This window comes from Clytia hemisphaerica, unplaced genomic scaffold, assembly GCF_902728285.1.
Source record: "Clytia hemisphaerica strain Z4C2 unplaced genomic scaffold, Clytia hemisphaerica genome assembly, whole genome shotgun sequence".
Taxonomy (NCBI): domain Eukaryota; kingdom Metazoa; phylum Cnidaria; class Hydrozoa; order Leptothecata; family Clytiidae; genus Clytia; species Clytia hemisphaerica.
In genome coordinates, this window is record NW_027103392.1 from 332,805 (window position 1) to 354,334 (window position 21,530).

General features: G+C 37.7%; 1 protein-coding gene across 1 annotated transcript; it reads left to right on the top strand.

The window, feature by feature from the left end:
- The first annotated feature begins 13,869 nt into the window (after positions 1-13,869).
- On the top strand, positions 13,870-18,537 carry LOC136824863 (uncharacterized). Its single transcript, XM_067080845.1, has 2 exons — positions 13,870-14,097; positions 17,528-18,537. Exons 1-2 carry the CDS (start codon positions 13,899-13,901, stop codon positions 18,340-18,342), a joined length of 1,014 nt encoding a protein of 337 aa, XP_066936946.1. The 5' UTR covers positions 13,870-13,898; the 3' UTR covers positions 18,343-18,537.
- The last annotated feature ends 2,993 nt before the right edge of the window (positions 18,538-21,530 follow it).

The following is a 21,530-nucleotide window of genomic DNA, read 5'->3' on the forward strand; positions in this document are numbered from 1 at the left end:
TAAATTTTCACTGTCTAACTCCAACAGGTTCTCTTTTTAGGAATAAATCATGATGGAGCGCATGACGTCATTTTAATTTGTTCATTACAAAATTATTTTGAGACTTTTTAAATATTCTTTTCCCGTAATTCGCAAAACAGATGCACGCGCATTATTTTGATGCTCTCCACCGTTTGGTCTCTAGAGGTAGTTTTTGTCTGCGTTTCCTTTTAGGGAATTTTTTTTTTTTAGTTTTTCTTAACTTCTTTCGATTAAAATCCCCTCAAATCTTAGTATGTTCTTTCTATTCATGATATTATACCACCCTGAAAATGTTTTGCCAAAAAAAAGATTGCTATTAAAAGATAAAAGAAAAGATACATCGAAAACTACTCACTTTCCCTAACCACCCCCTTGCAGTCAGGACCTCATTGCACTTTATCGATATTACGCAAACGGCAGTGTGCGCTAAATAATCTTGGTTTCGCTTTCGATTTCAAGCAAAGGTCTTAGCAACAGGGCGCGCGTACATAGCAACGGGGCTGGGTAGAAAAATCTAAACATAGAATTCAAAAAAAATACCGATCATCGTATAGAGCACTAAAAAATACTCCCTTTCTATGTTTAGTTTGTTCTACCTTGGATTATAACTGAAAATATCTTCAAAAAAACCTTCGTCCCCTATCAGCTGCGCAGTAATCTTTGCCCGCTTCAATTCTTAGATAATGAATAAGAGAGGTGCACTTAGCTAAGCCGTGCTCGCGGGCGATAAATTTATGTTTACTTATCTTGTATATTTTAGTGGTATTTATCCAATGAAAAGGATGTTGACAAAATATGCACGGCGCTGACAAAATATGCACGGCATTGATTATGACATCATTAAATATGTCAATGTCGATTCTACGCCCGTTAATAATAATAATTCGTAGATAGTTCTTTTTTATATCTTGAAATTTAGAAATACGAGAAAAAAAATATCAAATTTAATATTTTTTTCCTATCTAGATTATATTAGCGTTAGAATACGGTAAATTTTCACGAAAAATATTTCGCGATGGCGGTACGCCCAATCGCGCCCACGGGAAAGTTCCAATTTTTGATTATCGGGAAATCGGGGAAACCGGTTCACAACGTGGATAAAAAACGTACGGAATGAAACCTGACAAAAGGTTTTCAACCAGATTTATTCAGATAAAGCTATAAGAGGTTCATTACTTGTGGATTTTAAAACCTACATAAGCAAAAACGAAAGTTGTTGGGAAGGAAAGAGTAAACGCAAGACAGAAGGTTTGGTTGTGTTGATCAGGTATGTTTTTATTCTATCCAAACTAATGTTAAAAAAGACCAAAGAGGTCCTGACTGCCTTGCCCTGGCGCAGGCGAAAACGTGCTTGTTTACCTCCCAAACAATAGACCTTTTTTTAATGAGGCCACCCTGTTGAATAATTATGTAGTCCAGCAAAAAAAACAATGATATAGCCATGCATAATTATTATAATATGCATGAAACAGTAATTATGCATGGCTGTATCATTGTTTTTATGCTGGACTACATAATTATTCAACAGGGTTGCCTCTTTAAAAAAAGGTCTATTTTATACACAAAGGTTTTGTACTCGCTGAGTGAATTCAATGTATATGCTGGAGTAATTTTTAAAATGACTGGATTTGGTTCGATTGGTTCTATTGTTGATTCTATTCTTGATATGATATGCGTAAATCAAGATGACGTCATATTTTCAACGTATGCTCCCGAAAGATTTTTTAGTAAAAGATAGGGGTCAAATCCCGGATTTTTTCGGGTGTTTCCACTAGAAAAATGACTTACGCATATCATATTATGGAAATCAAGAATACACCTTTCCCGTAATTCGTAAAACTAATGCGCGCGCATTATATTTTGGTGTTCTCCATCACCGTTTGGGCTCTGCTCTGGGGAGGTAAACAAACCCGCTTTTGCCTGCGTTTCCTTAGGGAAAGTTAGTTTTTTGAGCTTTTCTTAAGTTCTGTCGAACAAAATCCCCTCAAATTTTAGAAAAAAAAAAAAATAGATAATATACCACCCTGAAAATCTTTTGCCAAAAGAACATCGCTATCAAAAGTTAGAAGCTGAAAACCCACTTTCCCTAACCCCTCGCAGGCAAAAACGGGTTCGTTTACCTCCCAAACAATTTTATACACAACAGTGGAGGACACATTTTCCCGGGCCATTTCTAAGAAGTTTGAATTACGGGAAAGGTGTATTCTCTGCCTGACTCTGTTCTTGAGATCGTCTGACAATACTCATACTGTCAAACTCAAAAGATATATCTCAATCAATCTAAAGAAACAAGGAAAGCGAAGTGTAGATAGGAAAAAATAGAAAATAGTTTGACAACAACCTGGAGGTTTGTCTATTACGCTTTCCCTTCCAGAGCACACAAGCACGCACCACACCCAACCACAAGTGACAAGGTAGTCACGCTAAAATTATTCTGTACCTGCATGTCTGTACGCTATTCATCTACCATTTTTATTGGAGTAATCATTACGTCAAGTTTCCCGGAAATTCACTTTTACTTTCACTTTCAGTTTCACTTGCTCTACAGCAGGGCCAGTTGTGAAACTGATGCAAAGTCCACGCCGAATTTTTATTTGTTTAAGGGCGCTGACACCATAGTCAAAAAATTGATTTTAGTATTTGAACATAAAAGTTATGTTTTACTAGGTTCTACAAATCCCTTAAGAGTAATTAAGTTAAGAATTTAGTTACAAAAATAACGCTATATGAACTTTAAAAAGCCCGGGGGGGCACTCGATTTTGAAAACGACCGTACGTTCGGCCAAAAATCAGGTCTCTAAAATCGGACTCTTACATATGAAGTTAGATCACCGCCAAAATTCGATCCTTCAAGTCGTCCCGTCGTACTAGAAACCAAAATGAAGCCAGCGTCAGGTTCGCAGCGTCAGCGTCAGCGTCAGCGTCAACGCGAATCAGATTCAAATCGAAAGTGGTTATAAAAAGTGTTCTAGCCAACTTGGATCGAATGGTATGGCTCCCATTTATAGATATGATGCAACCTAGACCTATCACTGACCTTTTACAAAAGAAATGAAGTTCATAGCTCCTTCCAATTTTTCAGTTAGTCGAGGAACGTGTCCCTGACTGACTTTAACCAAAATGTGAAAAAGTGAAATTCGGGCTATCTGGCCAACTTGGATCGAACGGTATGGCTCCCATTTATAGATATGATGCAACCTACACCCATCACTGACCTTTTACAAAAGAAATGAAGTTCATAGCTCCTTCCAATTTTTCAGTTAGTCGAGGAACGTGTCCCTGACTGGCTTTAACCAAAATGTGAAAAAGTGGAATTCGGGCTATCTGGCCAACTTGGATCGAACGGTATGGCTCCCATTTATAGATATGATGCAACCTACACCCATTAGTGACCTTTTACAAAAGAAATGAAGCTCATAGCTTCTTCCAATTTTTCAGTTAGTCGAGGAACGTGTCCCTGTTCCTTATATTCATTTCTATGTTTTTTACACAAAAACATTATTGATAACAATGCTCACCATCAAGCATGATTCAATTGTCAATAAAACTGATTTTTGCGACCAGAACTTTCTATTCATTTTTCCCCTACAACCCTTCCCTCTCCCCCCCCCATCAACAATCAATGATGAGTTTATTGTGTTATGCATTTTCGCTAAATGCTATATTTTCTGACTGATTTTTTTTCATTTTTCTCCTCGCATTGCTATCTAACTTTCATCATCAGGTAGGTCCATTCAACATCTAGCTTGTTTCTTGATTAGAGTAACAAAAAAAATCTGAGCTTTTAAAACTAACAAAAGCTCAGTTTTATTACTTAACGGAAAAATCATCAGCAATAATTATAAAATGAAAATAGAAGGACTATACCGGGTGCACCAAAAAAAGATGTCAAAAAGGTGTAATGATTCAAAATGTTAAACTTTAGTTATTTTGATTTGGTAAATATATGACATATTTAATTTTTTAGCATCCGAACAAGATATTTTTAGGCAACACACAGATGCTATTGTCGTTCTAACGCATAGTAACACGACTCCAATAAACTTGGTGAGTAATTGTTTTAGGATTCATAACTTGCCTGTGTTTAAACTTTTTAGTTAGGGACCATTCAAAAAGTACATACGCTCAAAATCGGTGAAAATTGGCCACCCCCTCCTCCCGTGTACGCTTTAGCATTACGCGTACGGACGCTTTTGAAATGACCCCCCCCCCCTCAAAAATTTTTTAGATCGTATTAAACAGTCTATACAAAGGTAAATTAGGGGATTTTGAGAAAAATTCAAATAAGTTCAACTTCTGTTTGTCTTTGTTGATGATATAATCAGAAGATCTAAACTTTGACTGAAATTTCGTTGTATTGAAAAATATCAAAGCGAACGTACCTTTCTAACTGACCTCCCCATCCCCCTCGTACGCTCTCGTACACTTTGGTAGTACCCTCTCCCTCCCCCTCAGAGAGTACGTACTTTTTGAATGGTCCATTAGTATATTATCGTGTAAAACTTGCGGTCCTAGAACGTCGTCACTGACGACTCATTACTGTTTCATTAGCATTTCATTAGCTTTTTCAGAGGAAAGACAACATAGTTATAGAAGTGGCATATACCAGTCAGCTCGCCCGCGCACTGAAAGACGACTACATTAAGATTTAGCATAATCATTGTTTAATTTTTCAATGTAAGAATTATGTAGTGAGGTTGATGAGCAAAAAATAAATCAACATAAAAGAGGTTGCGGAACGACCGTTCCGTTTTCGCAAAGCGAAGAAATTTCGACACGGGGTATTCCCAATAGTTGAATTGAAAAAAACACAGAAAGAGAAAAAACGAAAAAGGCACAATTGATGAGTGTCGAGAAGAAAAGTTTGGTCATATTTTTTAAGTTGACGATAAACCAGTTATCACCCTTTATCAGCCATTTGTTAGAAAATGGCAAGCAAAACAAAACATCTAATTATCTTTTCAACGAGCACAGGATTTAGATCTTTATAATTCCATCTAATTATTATTGGTTTTAGCTTCATATCGAACAAACGAAGAAGACCTCTCAAATTTGGCAAAACGAATTTTCAACCGAGCAGAGGAGATGCGTTGTCGAACAATTTGCATTAGAATAGAAAAATTCAAACTTGTCACGAAAAGTAGAACGCTAGAAGTCTTTCTGGATCAATTGAGACATACCAGCTGTCAGTATTTGAAACTTGTTCGGTTTCAAGCCAACCAGAAAACCCTTGGTGCTGTTTACAGAGAACTAAACAAATTTATGAACAAATTCAATTATTTTCCTAAATAAAAGAGATTAACTGGTTGTCAATAATTGGTGTATCAATGTTATGTTTAACATTTAACATTCTCTAAAAATCAACTTTTCCTCGTTGAATTTAAGGTCGGCTTGTATAAAGTATGATTGACCATGCTACAAGTTGGCGAAAAAGCTAGAATTCCAATTTTCCACTTATTGGAAAATATCAGCCGGGGAAACGTTCCTCGACTAACTGATACAACGGAAAGAGCTATTGACCTACATTTTTTTCTGTAAAAGGTAACTATTGGATATAGCTTGCGTCCTTTCTATAATTGGAACACATTCCGTCCGATCCAAGTTAATTCTTTTAGAAAAGGTTAGCAAAATAATGTGCACTTTACTTTTGAAGTCCATTCATTTCCATCCAAGTTGTCAATAATACTTAAAAGTGCAATTTTTCGTTTTCCGGAAATGTCACCGGACATCAAATTGCCGTTAACTAGTTCAAGGGATAAGTGGGTATGAACTCAATTTTTTTTAAAAGGTAGAAAAATAGTTTATCCAATGTCCACTTTACTTTTGAAGTCCATTCGATTCGATCCAAGCTATCAATAATATTAAAAAGTGCAATCTTGCGTTTTCCGAATATTTCACCAGACGCTGAGTTGCCATGAACTAGTCCAAGGTATAAGTAGGTATGAACTTCATTTCTTTTGTAAAAGGTCACTAATGGGTGAAGGTTGCATCATATCTATAAATGGGAGCCAAACCGTTCGATCCAAGTTGGCCAGATTGCCCAAATTCCACTTTTTCACATTTTGGTTAAAGTCAGTCAGGGACACATTCCTCGACTAACTGAAAAATTGGAAGGAGCTATGAACTTCATTTCTTTTGTAAAAGGTCACTATTGGGTGTAGGTTGCATCATATCTATAAATGGGAGCCATATCGTTTGATCCAAGTTGGCCAGAAAGCCCGAATTCCACTTTTTCACATTTTGGTTAAAGTCAGTCAGGGACACGTTCCTCGACTAACTGAAAAATTGGAATAGCTATGAACTTCATTTCTTTTTTAAAAGGTCACTATTGGGTGTAGGTTGCATCATATCTATAAATGGGAGCCATATCGTTTGATCCAAGTTGGCCAGAAAGCTCGAATTCCACTTTTTCACATTTTGGTTAAAGTCAGCCAGGGACACGTTCCTCAACTAACTGAAAAATTTTTTCACATTTTGGTTAAAGTCAGTCAGGGACACGTTCCTCGACTAACTGAAAAATTGGAAGGAGCTATGAACTTCATTTCTTTTGTAAAAGGTTACTGATAGGTCTAAGTTACATCATATCTATAAATGGGAGTCATACCATTCGATCCAAGTTGGCTAGAACACTTTTTATAACCACTTTCGATTTGAATCTGATTCGCGTTGACGCTGACGCTGACGCTGCGAAACTAACGCTGGCTTCATTTTGGTGTACTAGAAGTCGTCCCGTCGCAATTTTCGGCAGTCGAATCATCCCAAGTTTCAAGTCGTCCCGTCGCACTAGAAGTTCGCAGGTCGTAATTCTTTTAAGTCGAACCATACCAAGTTTCTAGTCGTTCCTATCAGAAGTTAACTCGTCGGAACTTGGTACATGTTCCAATCATGTACGTTTAACTGTTTTCATAAGTGTTCATGTCATCCATCAGGTATATTATGGAGATAAAAATATAAATATAAATTCACATTGCACACCACACAAACATAACATTATCTCCACAATATTTTGATTTTTTATATACGAAATAATATAGCTTTTTTTCGGAATAGCCTAGAGTCCAACTCTTTGGGGTGATTCGACTGCCGAAAATTGCGACGAGTCAACTTCTGGGGCAACGACTCGACTTAAAATTTGGAATGTTTCGACTTCCAAAAGATTCCGACTTGCAAACTTCTAATGCGACCTGCGGACTTCTAGTGCGACGGGACGACTTCTAGTTCTAGTACGACAGGTCGAGTTGAAGGGTCGAATTTTGGCGGCGATCTAACTCCATACTTACAGTGCAGGAAAAGCTTGGTCGGTTGGGTCTATCTGCGAAATGCAAAAATTTCGCGGGGACTTGATTTTGCAGGTGGCACTATTAGGTGGCAATATTTTCACGATTTTGTGCCTTTTACTGTCAAATCATGCATGTTGGTTGCTGCAACACACATTATTAGCGCTTCTTTGATGCCAGTAAGCATTCAAAAAGTATTTATTTGACATATTTTGAGTTTTGTTTAGAAATATTTTGCAAATGGTGCCTTCCAAATTTCCATTGGGATGGACTTAATTTCGCCACAGTGATTTTTCATTGGAACTTTTGTAAAATCGGGATTATTTTGGCTAATATCCCTTGTATCTCCTGAAGTAGTGCTTATAAGGAGATGAAATTTGGTATATAAAGTCTCTTTATAGCAATTTAAAAGTAGGAAAAAAAGTATTTTGATACATCAAACTGTTCACCAGTTATTGGGCACTTTCGTTTTCGAGAGATCCCTCTATCCCGTCCTCATCCCGGTTGAGATCCCTCTAAATCGGAATCAAGATAATTCCGGATAGGAAAGTGCTAGAGACTTGAAATTTTCACAGAATGTACTTATATTGGTCCTCTAAAGGATAAAAGAAAAAGAAAGCATTTCTCCTCAGTTAATATCCTAAAATTTGGCTAAAACAAGGAAATTTGAATCCAATTACCGTAATTTCTCTAATTTAATACGACCAAAAAAATAATTATTTTGGAGGTGTCGCACTAATAATAGGAGGATATAAATTGCTCTGAATCTGGAATCTTTTTATCGTACTAATAATTAGAGGAAAAACTTTGTAAAGGCGCGCTAAATTGGAGGAAAAATAAAAAAGACAATTTTTTTTATTTTCTGTTTTTTGTTTCTTTCTTTTTTAAGCTTTTTTCTAACCCATATTTTCTTCTCTTTTCAAACTCTTCCAACTTTTCACGTGTCATCTGCCTCATTTGGGCGAAAAGATCAGCGTTCTCAGTCTTAAAAATAAAGCTTGCGGGAATTTCCATTCCTCCTTTAGGCAGGTCATGAGAGTATCTCCTTTCTCCTGTAATTTTCACCGACAATCCTCCTCCATTCTTGATGAAAAAATATGTTAATTTTGACAAAAATTTGGGAACGTGTCCAACCGTTTGACCATCACTACAGATAGCAATCGCGTATTGATCTTCGACTAATGCACCAGGTCTAACTTCTGGCTTCACAGTCAAAATGGAGCCGATATCAGCAGTCCACCCAGTCCAGCTGTAGATATGGTATCCTCTAATACAACAAGCAGCTGTAAATTCCTTTTCCAATACTATTGGAATTTTTAAATCTTGAACAAGAAGAGATTTAAAAAGATTGTCACACATTTTTGTTGTTGTGTATACGCAAAGCTGTTTCTTGTCGAAACGACCTGAGAAAAAAAGAAGTCGCTGCAGTGGAACTTTGTTTGTTAAAAAAACTCACAGCACAATCGAATGTTTTTGACATTCGAATGTTTTCTTCGGCCATCACTTTCACTCGCGAGATCTATCTTTCTGAACTTACACGTGTGGTTTATTTTGTTCTTGTTCTTCGAAAGAAAATGTCTACCCAAACGAATATAATCGGTTTTTTAAAACAAGCATCGAATACCAAAAGGAAACGCCAGTCAACTATTACATCTTTCCTGGCACCTGGACAAAATCAAGTTGATGACTCTGTGGTATATCTAAGAAGTAAGTACATACTATTTTGCTCTGCGAAGAACAAATAAAATCTTCCCTTTGCGTTAAAATTACCATATATAGTTGGTATTTTTTTGGTAAAAGTATTTGAATTATTATTTTTACCATTTCAGGTAAAGCAGCAGCACCCCCACCGAGTAAAAAGCGTGTCGGACGACCACCAAATTCACTTACAGATGACCAAATCAATCGAATGCTGGAAAGGAATCATGACTACAACGATCTCTTACGAAAAGCCACGTATTTTGATTCAGTTATCATCAACTTTTACTTAAACCCTGACAGCGTGAAGAATGCCAACGAAATTGAACACTCCACCAGAAAACGTTACACCGAGAAAACAAAAAGGGAAATGAGAGAACACTACCTACTCACGCAAAACTTTGTGGCTTCTGCCAAAGCTTTTAATGTTAACGAATCCACCCTTCGTAATATTGTGAAAACCCTCCCTAGAAACGTTAAACCGATTGACAAAGGAAACCGTTCAGGAGCTGGTAGGCCATTAACATACCCCTTAGAAGTTGAAAATGATCTTGTATGCTGGATTCTCAAGCTAAGAGATATGCATTTTCCAGTATCTGTGCTCGCTTTACAGGAGAAGGGAAGAAGTGTTATCTGCCCTCACAATCCCACATTCAATGCTAGTCGTGGTTGGGTCCAAAAGTTTTTCGCAAGGCATCGACTATCCCTACGCAGCCGAACATCTGTCAGCCAAAAGCTTCCCCAGCAACTAGAATCTTCTATCACTAAGTTCTATCTTGATGCTGGTCGCTACATGAGGATCGGTAAATATCCCTTGTCACTTGTTGGGAACATGGACGAAACACCGGCATTTTTTGATATGGTACCAGCTAAAAGCATCACTAAAACCGGTACCAAAGAATGTGTGGTGAGAACATCAGGTGGTGAGAAAAAGCATGTCACCGTAGTTCTGTCAGCTGCTGCAGACGGAACCATGCTGCCTCCAATGGTAATCTTCAAAGGCAAAACCGAAAGAACCATTGAGAAACTGCGAATACCGGAAGGATTTGTGGTAAAATGCCAAGAAAAGGCTTGGATGGACGAGCATCTCATGAAAGTATGGCTTGATGATATCTGGTTAGAATACATCAAGAAGGTCTCCAAGGATATCGGGTTCGAAAATTCGCTGTTAACGTACGACGCATTTGCAGCACACAAAACGGATGATATCCAGAGTAAGTTGGTTGAAAATAAATGCGATGCTCTAATGATACCAGCAGGATGCACATCGAAATGCCAGCCAATGGATGTGTGCATCAACAAACCTTTCAAAGCCATTTTGCGAAAATGTTGGGTTGAACACGTATCTAAAGTCATCGAGAAAATGCCTGAACCCTCATCAAAACCCGACTTCAAGCTTCCACCACCAAGCAAACAAGATATTGTAGACTGGGTTGAGAAAGCACACAAAGTTCTGTCAAACGACAAAGAGATGGTAGCCAGATCATTTGAAGTATGTGGCATCACAACAACTGATCCAAGCAAAGTGAGAAGTGGAGAATTCTACGAACAATGCATGGGTAATGCTAAAACTATCTTAGATTTAGAGGACGATGCCACTGAAAAAGACGATGACGATGACGACCCTTTTGAATTGTAAATAATATTTTTGAAAATTTGAAAAATTTGAAAGAACAAAACTAATCCTGAAAAAATCAGTTCGTACTATAATTAGAGGAAAATTTGAACTTTACCGTATTAAATTAGAGGAAAATCAAAAGTAGGTAAATGGGTGCTCGCACTAATAATTAGCGGATTTAAATTAGTTCAAAATGACGAAAATAATTTCCTCGCATTAATTAGAGGACGTATTAAATTAGAGAAATTACGGTAATCCAATCAAAGATCGCCGTGCGCGGATTTTCGTGGATGACACCCAAATCCGCAAAATCCGCGAAATTTAATCCCCGCGAAAGTTTATCCCATTAAAGTAATCCCTCGGTCGTTTATTTCAGCAAAATTAAGTCTCAAAGGATATCATCAGGGTTCATTCAGTGGTTCAGTATGAGAGGTCTTGGGAAAGAAAGAGTTTCACTTCAGGGTAATTAAAATATTTGTCTCATCTGATGATATCTGAGTACCCAGAGGCCTGTAAGATTTCGAGTCACTAACTTCGGGGGGGGGTACTTAGGCAAAAACGGGTGCTTGGTATGTGCAGACGATAAGGGTCGGTTTTTTCACCTTCCAAAGTCTCTCTAAGGGCAGGGTTACAAAAATCATTAGGCGTACAAACTTTCGCGAACAGAAACTTTCACGATTTTCGCGAGTTTTGGCCCTTTTCGCGAAAGTAAATGTTTTAAAAAATTCTAGGAAGGGCCATTCGTGAAAGGTCATGCTCGCGAAATATTCTTGGCAAAATAGAAAATCTGTAAAACTTCAAACTTTGAATAAAATGTAACTTTTATGGCATCTTTTAGCCTGCTAAAAGACTGATAAGTCAAAGGACAAACGTTTCAAGCCAACCCAACTCGGGTAAATTAATGCTTGTCCAAATTTTCGTTAATTTTTCGGAGGCAATTCCACCCCTCCTAGCATAATAAATTATACCTTTAAAGAAGCGCATTACAATGTAGAACATGAAAATCGGTGTTACTTAAATTTAGGTTTTGCCAATTTTGCGAAAAACCCCAAAAACCAAAAAATGCTGACGTCAGCAAAATTTGTTTTTTAAATAACTTTTTCTGCTAACGTATGGCGCAATCTTCCCAAGCGTGACGAGAGCAAAAGAAATGCCCACATCTCCTTCTCACAGACCCGGTAGGATCTTTTCAGCCAGGGGGCGGTAAAAATAACTGTCTGATACACGGTGGAAATTGATATTCGCATATTTTTTATCGCGTTTTTTATGGCCGAAGATTTAAATCCTTTTGTTTTATAAGTCAGAAAATTCAGTAGGGATGGAAAAAAATAGCACAATATTCTGCGGTGAGGATTGGTTTATTCTGATTATTTTCAGTTAGGACAAACGTTGGTTTCCACCGGGGACTATATTTTGGCCGATCTTTCGGTTGGAAGGGGTCCCAGGGGGTCTGTGAGAAAGGGGTGTTATAAATTGATCAGGTGAGCCGTGCCGTGCCACTGGGGGCCTCCTTTATTGGTCTGTCTCAGTCCCCAAGTCTTGAAAGTACTTTGGAAGTCCAATAATTTTGCACATTATATGAATATGATTTCTGGAATATTCTTGACTGTAGCTTTTTTCGTAACATTATACTACTCGAATCACGCTCTTGACATCTCTAGAGCAACATTAGACATTAGACGTTTTTTAAAAGGCAGATTAAATTACAAAGAGAGCCGAAATTACCTTTAAGTTAAGTAGTTTGGTTTCTATTGTGAGTTATGATGGGTTAAGTGAACATGACCTGGTTTATATCTGCTCTTTTGAAAAACTTTGAATGCGTTCTGCGAGAATATCTCAAAATGAATCTTCACACGTAAGCCAAAGAACTTCAAAAGCTTAAAAATGGAAACTTATTCAATTGAAAAAGAAAGAGAAAATTGGACTGATTTAAAGTTGAGTTTACACTACAAAGAGATAAACAATTTATAAATCAAACTTTATAAGTGAGTGAACATGGAAACCAGGGCTTAGAAAATCATAATTATACTTGATGAATGGAACACGGGTTTTCTTTTGATGTTTTATTGTGAGTTTGGTTTGGTTACTTGAGATAAAATGTGTTATGAAGTGTTTTTTGAGTTTTGAGAAAAAAAGAGGAGTTTTTGAGAAAGATAAGATGTGTAAAGTTAAAGAGAAAGATTGACATTGAGGGGAGAAGTTTCGTCTTTCTCTGAGTGTATGATGAAGTTTATATTTTTTGGGGAAATGTATAGGGTAGGTTTTTTTAAATTGCAGAAATAGTAAAAAAAGGTACCTAGAGTCTGTGTCAAAAAGATGTGCAGTGTTTTTATTTTTGACCATGACTTCCCTAGCATTTTTCTTTGTCGCATAATAAAAAGTATGGTATGTGCGGACGATAATAAGGGTCAGTAGGGGGGGGCGTACGGGTTTGACGGTGTGACGGTATTAGCCCTTTTTTCTGTCGTTGTTTCGGTGTTTGAAGAAAAAAGTGACGGTATTTCGGTGTCAAACATGCCATGCGGTGACAAAATAAGGATTTTACCAAATTTTGCTGTCGGTGTTGACGGTAATCCAAGAAATATGCGTCGGTATTTCGGTGTCTGCGACCCCCGTACGCCCCCCTCTCAGTACATTCCAAACAGAAAACGAGCGCATCCATGAAAAAACATCTGTCAGCCCTGGGTTTACAGAAAACTCAAACCCAGTCCCTCAGTTCGCTGTTTTATGATTCTGACGATAGCGCTCACACGTAAGACGATTATCTCACGTCCATCAGTAAAATCAAAATTGTGATTCAAGTTGCTCTATAGGTAGAAGCTGTAAATGGTTCAAACTCTCGCTAATCATCAAAGTAAACTCTCGCTAATTCAGTTAGACACTTACTATTTGGCCCCTCCACTTTCAAAATTGATTCGCCGGCCCTGTAATTTGAACTCGGACGGGCTGTCCAATTAGTTCGAATTAAAGACATTAAAGAAAGATTTGAACTAAAGAGAGGATTTTACGAGGGTTTCCCTTTGACGGAGGAGAGGTTGACTAGCTATAGTGCTTTCCCACAAACCAAATTTTTTCTTTGTTTTATGGTTACGGAGGGGCTGACGGGACCTGAAAAATTCTGTTCGAATTGTAGAAAGATTCCGTAGATTTTGGCTGCATTTCCTCGTCGACTCTTTACCTAAAAATTTCCGATTTTCAAAAATTCTCTTGGGCAACGAAATAGGTATATAACAACACATATTTTTTATAATTTATATCTACAAAATAGATTTAGATCTGTTACCATGACTACATCCAAAGAAGACAATAATAAACAAGCAATCATCTATTTATCTTTGAATGAAGAACAACTCTTGGCAGAACAAGTTCAAAAACATCCTATCTTGTACAACAAATACACAAAAGGACATTTGAGAGACAAAGATGAGTTGAAAAATGAAGCATGGGCGGACGTGGCTGACAATCTTCATTATGTTACAGATGGTAAGAAACTACGCATTTATTAGTGAGGTTAAGGGGGTAGTCATATGAGATTTTGAAAATTGGTGAAAATTTATCAATTTCGGGATTTAGGGCTTTTTAGGATCCTTTATCCTTCCTGAACATACCCTGAAAATTTCAAGGCCGTAGCATAAATATCTGCCGAAATATTGGGTTTCTTATGAGCCCTGATATACAATTTTCTCCCTAGCAACGGGAAATCGCATCCGTTGCTAGGGCCTCATTTCCGTATGGCTGCTCTAAACATAGCATCATGATATACCAAATGAAAGCTCTTTTTACGCCCTTTTTGGGCGTCTAAGTCAATACCGCCTTTTTTCCCCGGGATTTCTTAATATGACGTAATTAAAGATGGTAACCGAAGAAGTGGTATTTTCAAAAACATTCACATTTTGGAGGCAGTCAGCTGTGTTTTTGACATGGAAACTGAGCTTATGTATTGTTTTGGATTGAATTATGATATTATTAAATGTTTCATTTCATTTCTCACATCTGGGAAAGCTTTGGAAGCCTATATTTTGAGTGAAAGCAACAATTTGATTCTGCGAACTGATGTTTTCGAACAGTAAAACTTGTACATCGAAAAAAAACTTTTCAAAGTGATGGACTATAGACTTTGAATAAAGTTTGAAGCAAGGAGCCAAACACATTCAATGATGTATCCATTATGAGTCTTAAATCCAGTGGAAATCTAGTCTTTGATGAATCATGGCACTCCATGGCGCCAGAGGCGATCCTGGCTGGAAAATCGAGTAAAACTATGCATGATTGACGTTCAACCTGAAGACACGTTTCCCTAAGATCAACACTGAAATTCAACTGTAAACAGATTTGAGAGAGCACAAAGGATGATATATTTTGTTGGCAATATGTTTTTTGATGAGAAAATGCACTTTTATTGACTTAAAGCCATGTTTACGCGTTGTACGCAGAGTTGACGCAAAATACTTGGAGATTCCCGGAGCACGTGGAAGGCCATTTTTTTCAAAAAACTTGGACTATTTTAGTATTTCCAGTACCTTTTCAACATTAAAAGTTATGTGTCAATCCATTTTGGTCAACCACAGTAAAAATTTTGTAAAACGGTCTATGTATCGCAGAAAAATTGAGAAAAACCTCTATTTTCAACTTTGCGTCGTTTTCTCAAAACACGTTTTAGGGGGTTTTCGCGCACCTTGTCAGCCTTTTCTCAGGATTGAGAAAAGCTATTGACTTAAAATTTTCAGGGTAGTTTTCCATAGACCTTTTCGCCTTTGCGTCCGCCATATTGAATTGTATGCAAAAATTATGGTGGCCGAATTGCCGTGGTGAAATTTCCTTAGAAAGTATGCAAAACATATGCAAAAAGAAAGTATTAAATAAAAACTTACATGCATAATTGGCATTATATTAAAGTGTAATCTTGTAGAAGAAAGATTAAATTTGCTTCTTTTGAAAACTAAAAACAATATATTCACTCCATCTCTTAGAACAAGCACTTCAAAAAACCATAACATTAGACAGAATCTCAAACTGAAAAATCACCCGCGAAGGTAAAAAATAATCCTTATTCGGCTGACGGTAAATTATTCTCCTGGGAATAGAGCCGCCAAACGATCAAATCAAAACATTGATAACCCCTGAGTGTGACGTCATAATTACTGCTGCTTCAGTTTGCGTGTTTTGAAAGTTTGATGTGTGTACTCCGTCTTCGTGGAATTTTTTAATGGCATGAAAACAGAATATGCAATGTCTTTAAGAACAAATTCCTAAAAGGCTTTTGTTGTTCTGTAAATATTTCTTTTGCTTTTGGATTAAGAAATTCCATCTTTTATTGTTCTAATGATTATAAATTTATTTATAAGATGCTTTGTTGTCTTTTTAATCTTTGTGTAAACTTGCATATGTTTTGCATATATTCCAACTAAATCCAACCACGGCTTTTCGTTCCTAGTATTTTGCATACAATTCAAGATGGGGGATGGAAAGGCGAAAAGGTCTATTTGGCAAGCCCTCATGAAAAGCAGTTTTAACAAAATCATTTTGACTTTAAAAAAAAGTACAAAGAGGTTCCAGACCCCCTTTGAAATTTTGAAAAAATTTTCCACTCATTGGAGACCTATTCCCACCTTCACTTTCTAGAAAAAGGTGACAAATATTTGTATAGCTTGTACCCCCCTATATTACCCCCGTCTTTGCTATTTTTAGAAAGGGGGGGAATGAAGTTGTGCTACAATGGTGGAAAGTTTCATTGAAAAATATTTACTACTTCACAAGATATAACAAAAAGTTTAAAAAATGACATTTCAAATTTCTCATATGACTACCCCCTTAAGTATCGATAGATAAATTACGACGATGGACGAATTTTCTCTAGCCTTCATTCACGCCACGGCACTTTTTTACAGGCTGACCGGAAAGCAAGCTAGACTTACCCCCACAATGAAATCAACTTTGCATCCAGAACGAATTTCCGCTTGATTTTCCGTTCTAGAAGCAAAGCAGATATAATACACCGGATAAGTCTAGCTTGCTTTTCGATCAGTCTGTAAAAAAGTGCCGTGGCGTGAATGAAGGCTAGAGAAAATTCGTCCATCGTCGTGATTTATCTATCGATACTTAATCTCACTATTAACTATTCTTTAACTACGAATACCTTGAGGTATTTTTTAGAGATCCCATAAGTCATATAAGTTGGGCTAAAACGATATCACGCGGGAAGAGTAAGTGTAGGAGTTAGTTAATGGTGGGAAGAAATTTAATCGGTGGAAGGTCGAAAGCTCATCAGCTCCCTCTCATCAACCTTTTCTCGTTCTCCTACGCAGCTCTACAGCTTTACAAACGACCACCACCCTTATGTTCCCGCCCTCTGACATGATTTATTATTAATAGATTAGTTTGGTCTAAGATCCAAAGAGTAGAGACGAACGAGTTTAAAACATAAAGGGCGGCTATGCAGAAATCTTCAACCTTTCTCGAGCAATGAAAAGTGAGGCCTTAAGATTAGCGCCGTCTTAAAATGATAAATATATAACGCTTTCTTCGTTTTCACGCAGCACATTTTTCAAAATTTAGCAATGGATTATTAAACTGACGTTTGTGTAAAAACTACGCGTGTCATGTGTTTCGAATGGGAAATAAGTGGCTGCATTTCCTTTAGCACCTTGGGGCTTTAAACTCGATGTTAAAGACAACTCAACCAATCCTTTTTTATTTAACAATCTATATTCACATCCCTGTCTCACTCACATACATCCCTGGATATCACTGGGATTACAATGGTTATTCTTTTGTTTGCTTTTCCACAGGGTACGAGGGATACCAGTGTAGAGAGGGATTCTGGGTATGGGCTTTCCGGTGCTACTTCGCTCCCTGACATTTAGAGAGACTCATTTTTGCTAGAGTTATGTATATTTTCATTTTCATTGTTCAGCTACGCAGGCGCAGAAATTATTTTTTGTGCTAAAGAAGAAGTTTCTACGCAAACGGCGTGAAGTGAAGGATGCTTACAGAGGCGGATCACAAACAACTATCGCCAAAGCAGAGAAAGCGTATCGTCAATATGAGTTCCTTCATTGGTTAAGCGAGTATCTTCAAGAGCGTGAAACCAGGCGATGCAACACAACATCGTTTTCAAATTCATGGTCAAACGGAGCTGATAAAAAAGATACAATAAGCGATCATGATGAAGGTAGTTTGTATGGCCACGACATGGATGAAATACCAACTATGGTTCCCAAGAGATCCTTGGCCACACCATCCTCTGAAATCTCCACAAATTCTGTCATGATTGACACTAAGATAGGAGATTCATTGGATTCGTTTAAATCGTCCACTCAAACATCAACCAGTCAACAAAAGCATGGTTCAATCTCACCTACCGGTTCTTATAAATATTTCCAAATGTCTGAAATAAGAGAAGGGACGCAAAGGAGTGTAAAGAATACAGCACCTATTGATGCGGTCAAATTTCGGTCACAGGCAGACACAACGCGTCCAGAGCTGTTAGGAGGTCCCTCTTCAACATCAGGAGCTCCACAAAAAATTCACAGTCCTGGCAACAAGCGAAAGTTAGATTCTCCCCAACAAGATAAAGACGAAATCTTTTGTAAAGGACTTGTACTTGATTTGAAAGAACTTCCACTTTATGAGCGCTTACATGCTAAACAAGAGATGCGGAATGTTCTTTTTAAATATCAAATTGCCGTCATGGAAAAACAACAAAATCAAGAGGAAGATCAAAGATAAAATTTGTTATCGACTCATATGCTTCTTATCGACAGCATCTCAGACAGGAGACAGACTTTTCATCGATAATGCAGCAGAGGGAGATAGTTTTGTCCTTTGTTACTTTTAATATCGCAAAATGAACTATTACTGAAATGGGAGGATAGAATAACTTTGAGGAAATTTTTATTTTCGAATCTATCAATTCATCATTTTCATCATTGTCACCAAAAATAGGTTCTTTGTAATACACTCAGGTGCCTTAATTACTCTCACTCAGGTACATGACAGACAGCTCACTTATTTTGTCAATTTCTCGATTTTGTTCGGCGATAACTTCATTTCTAATAATGCAATCAATGCCAAATTTTGATTGGAGGACTCAAAATTGTTTTATGTATCTCCTATCTTTAAAGATAATGGGCCATTCCATTTCATATCCATGGGGGTGGACGAACATTTCCAGAGGGTAATCTGGGAAATCTTTCCAGGGGGTGTTTTTTCATCTTTCCAAGGGGTTAAAAAGTTATTCCAAAATTTTCAGGAGGTTTAAGACTAATCCTAGTTCGTCCACCCTCATTTAAAGGCGGATGAAACGAATTTTTCCAAGGGTAATTTTGCCAACTTTACCATTTTACAGGGGGTATCCCCATATTTTCAATGATTTTTTTTAAACTTGAAGATTGGATGATATGTATGAAATATAGTGGCGTCTCCATAACTGTCAAATACACGGGAATCTCATATTTGTTCAAAATAAGGAAATTTCGAGTTATGAAGTAATGTTTATGAGGAATTATTAACTGACATAAAACTTGTTCAAATTAAGGAGACATAAGAGTTATAGAGGTTCAAGTTAAAAAGATTCCGCTGTATATTGGAAAATTTTGACCATGAATCAACTCTACTAGCATTTGAGGTCAAAAGCGACAAGAATTAATGAATGTTGCTGCTTCGTTTTCGATGACGGATCGTGTAGCGTGTGGCACGATCATGGATAGAAATGTTTGAGAAAAACACTGGAAATTACTTCGTAGAATTTAGAAATATAGAACAAAGACCCTCTTTCTCCCCTCAACTGCAAAGTTCAGCAGTGTGCACGGCCGCCCCTCCGTTCATGGAAGAAAGGGAGGAAAGGATAGCTGGAAATTTGTTATTTTTCTCATATTTTTTGTCCATGATTGCAGTTTCACTACCACTTTTTTACCCGGAAAACATTTGGACTCTGACAATAACGTCCTATTTTACTATACCGTCGTTATTTGTTTTTCCACTGGTTCTCCTTAGCAAAAGGAGGGAACGGGTAAATGCGCCCTTAAGGGTCCCTTTTATGGATCTTCAAAATCCCACTAAGGGTCTTAAAAATTACATAATCTTATTACAGCCCCCCTAAGGATTGTCAAAACAGCTCAAATTCCGTACTGCGACCTTCAAAAGCCTAAATTTCTATAAAATAGTCCCAATAAGGCTCACAAAATTCATAACAATTCGTCCCTACAAAGGTCGGGCAGCACATACCCGTCATCCTACAAACCTAGAACCCCCCTGGTCAAAATCTCCCCGGCACAGATTAGTCTGATTCCCGGCTGTTTGTCGAGTGGGACCAGTCGCGCAGCTAGAGAATCTTGTAGTAAGACTAGTACTACGATTTATTCGGTGTAAAGTTTTTTGTGAGATTTATAACATGAATTTTCAAAGCAGATCTTTACCATAATTTCTGTATACTTTAGAGCCTAGGGTTTTTCAATCTTCGCCTTTCGTCTGCGTCCATACCTTACGGTCACGATTCGCCTTTAGTTGATAGCGCTGCTATCTCGGATATTAAGTTCCGATATTTTTGTCTGCGGAGTTGTATAGTTTGATTATCGAGCCGGTAAGATGCATACACCACTCATATTGCTGGTAAGCAGTTTGATAGTGTCGTTGACATCAACTTTCACTATCTTTTATTTGAAATGTTGTTTTAATTAGGTTTTCCTCGATGGTTTTCTTCTCGGACGGTACGGTACGGTTCTCAATTGAAAGGCCTCAGCTTCTTCAACCAGAGATTTTGTCGATCTCGATCTCGCTCTCCTCTAATTGCCATTGGAGTAGTCTTTCTTTGTAATTCTCAAAGAACATGATCATTGGCTTTGGATGTTTTGCTTGATTTTTTTGGAGAAGCAGCAACGGTGGTCGGTAAGATATGGATAGCTTTCAGAGATATCAACTCCAAGGAGGCGTTAATAAGCGGCCACTTCTCCCCGGGGCATTTAAAGCAAATCAGTAAACGACCTACCGTACGCGTGCCCCTTAAGGGTCCTTTTTCTAAGCTTCTCAAAGTGCACTGCAATGGTCAAAATGAGCAAAAATGAGAAAGAGTGCACTGTAAGGCTGTAATGCCTAGATAGTAAGGGTGTAAAATTGGGAGAATCTGACCATATTTTGCCTTAAAATGGTCAGAAATTTCCAGGTTAAAAGTCCCCTCTAGCAGTACAACATACAACCTCGTCCCCGTGTATCCTAGGCTTTATTTACGTTACTGATTGACGCCAGAGAATACCCTGGTGTTGGCTGATGCGAGTTCCCCCTCTCAGAGGGGGAACTTCTCAAAACAATACGTCATAAAATGTTCTGACGTTACAAAGTTAGACTGCAATGCAACGACTTCAAAAAAGAAGAACGAATGAAATCTGACGTTTTGTTTTTGAATTACGTAATCTTTCGCGTTCGAAAACCAGCCAATGCCAGGGTATTATCTAGCGCTATCAGTAAGAATCAAAAAGCTGATAATACGCAGGGATCGAGGTTGTACAACATAAACAGATTTTTACCATTGCACACGGGGCACTAGCCTATACTAGACGTCACCCGCGTTTTTTTACGCAATTAACGTCTATTCCACTTTGCGACTTTTTCGAATGTTTTGAGCCCGGGTTTTCGGGCTCCAAACATTCGATTTTTTGACGTCACTTTTAACTTTCGAAGCTCCTGCAGTAGCAAAATAATCGAATTTGCGTCACTACACTTGAAAGGCTTCTATTTTTCGAAAATCGTCAAAGTGGAACTCACTAAGAAACGAGATTAAAAATTCCGGTTTTTAGTGACGTGCTCGCTAACGGGGCACAGATAATTCATTTTGCGTTTCGTTTAGTTTTCCCGTGTCCTCGTCGTCGCAGTAGTGGTGAAGAAGTAAAGCTCGAATCTCATTGGCTATCCATTTTTTCAAA

Coding starts and splice junctions, on each gene's coding strand:
- LOC136824863 (XM_067080845.1), top strand. CDS start 13,899: ATGACTACATCCAAAGAAGACAATAATAAACAAGCAATCATCTATTTA. Junction 14,098..17,527: donor TCTTCATTATGTTACAGATG/GTAAGAAACTAC, acceptor TTCATTGTTCAG/CTACGCAGGCGCAGAAATTA.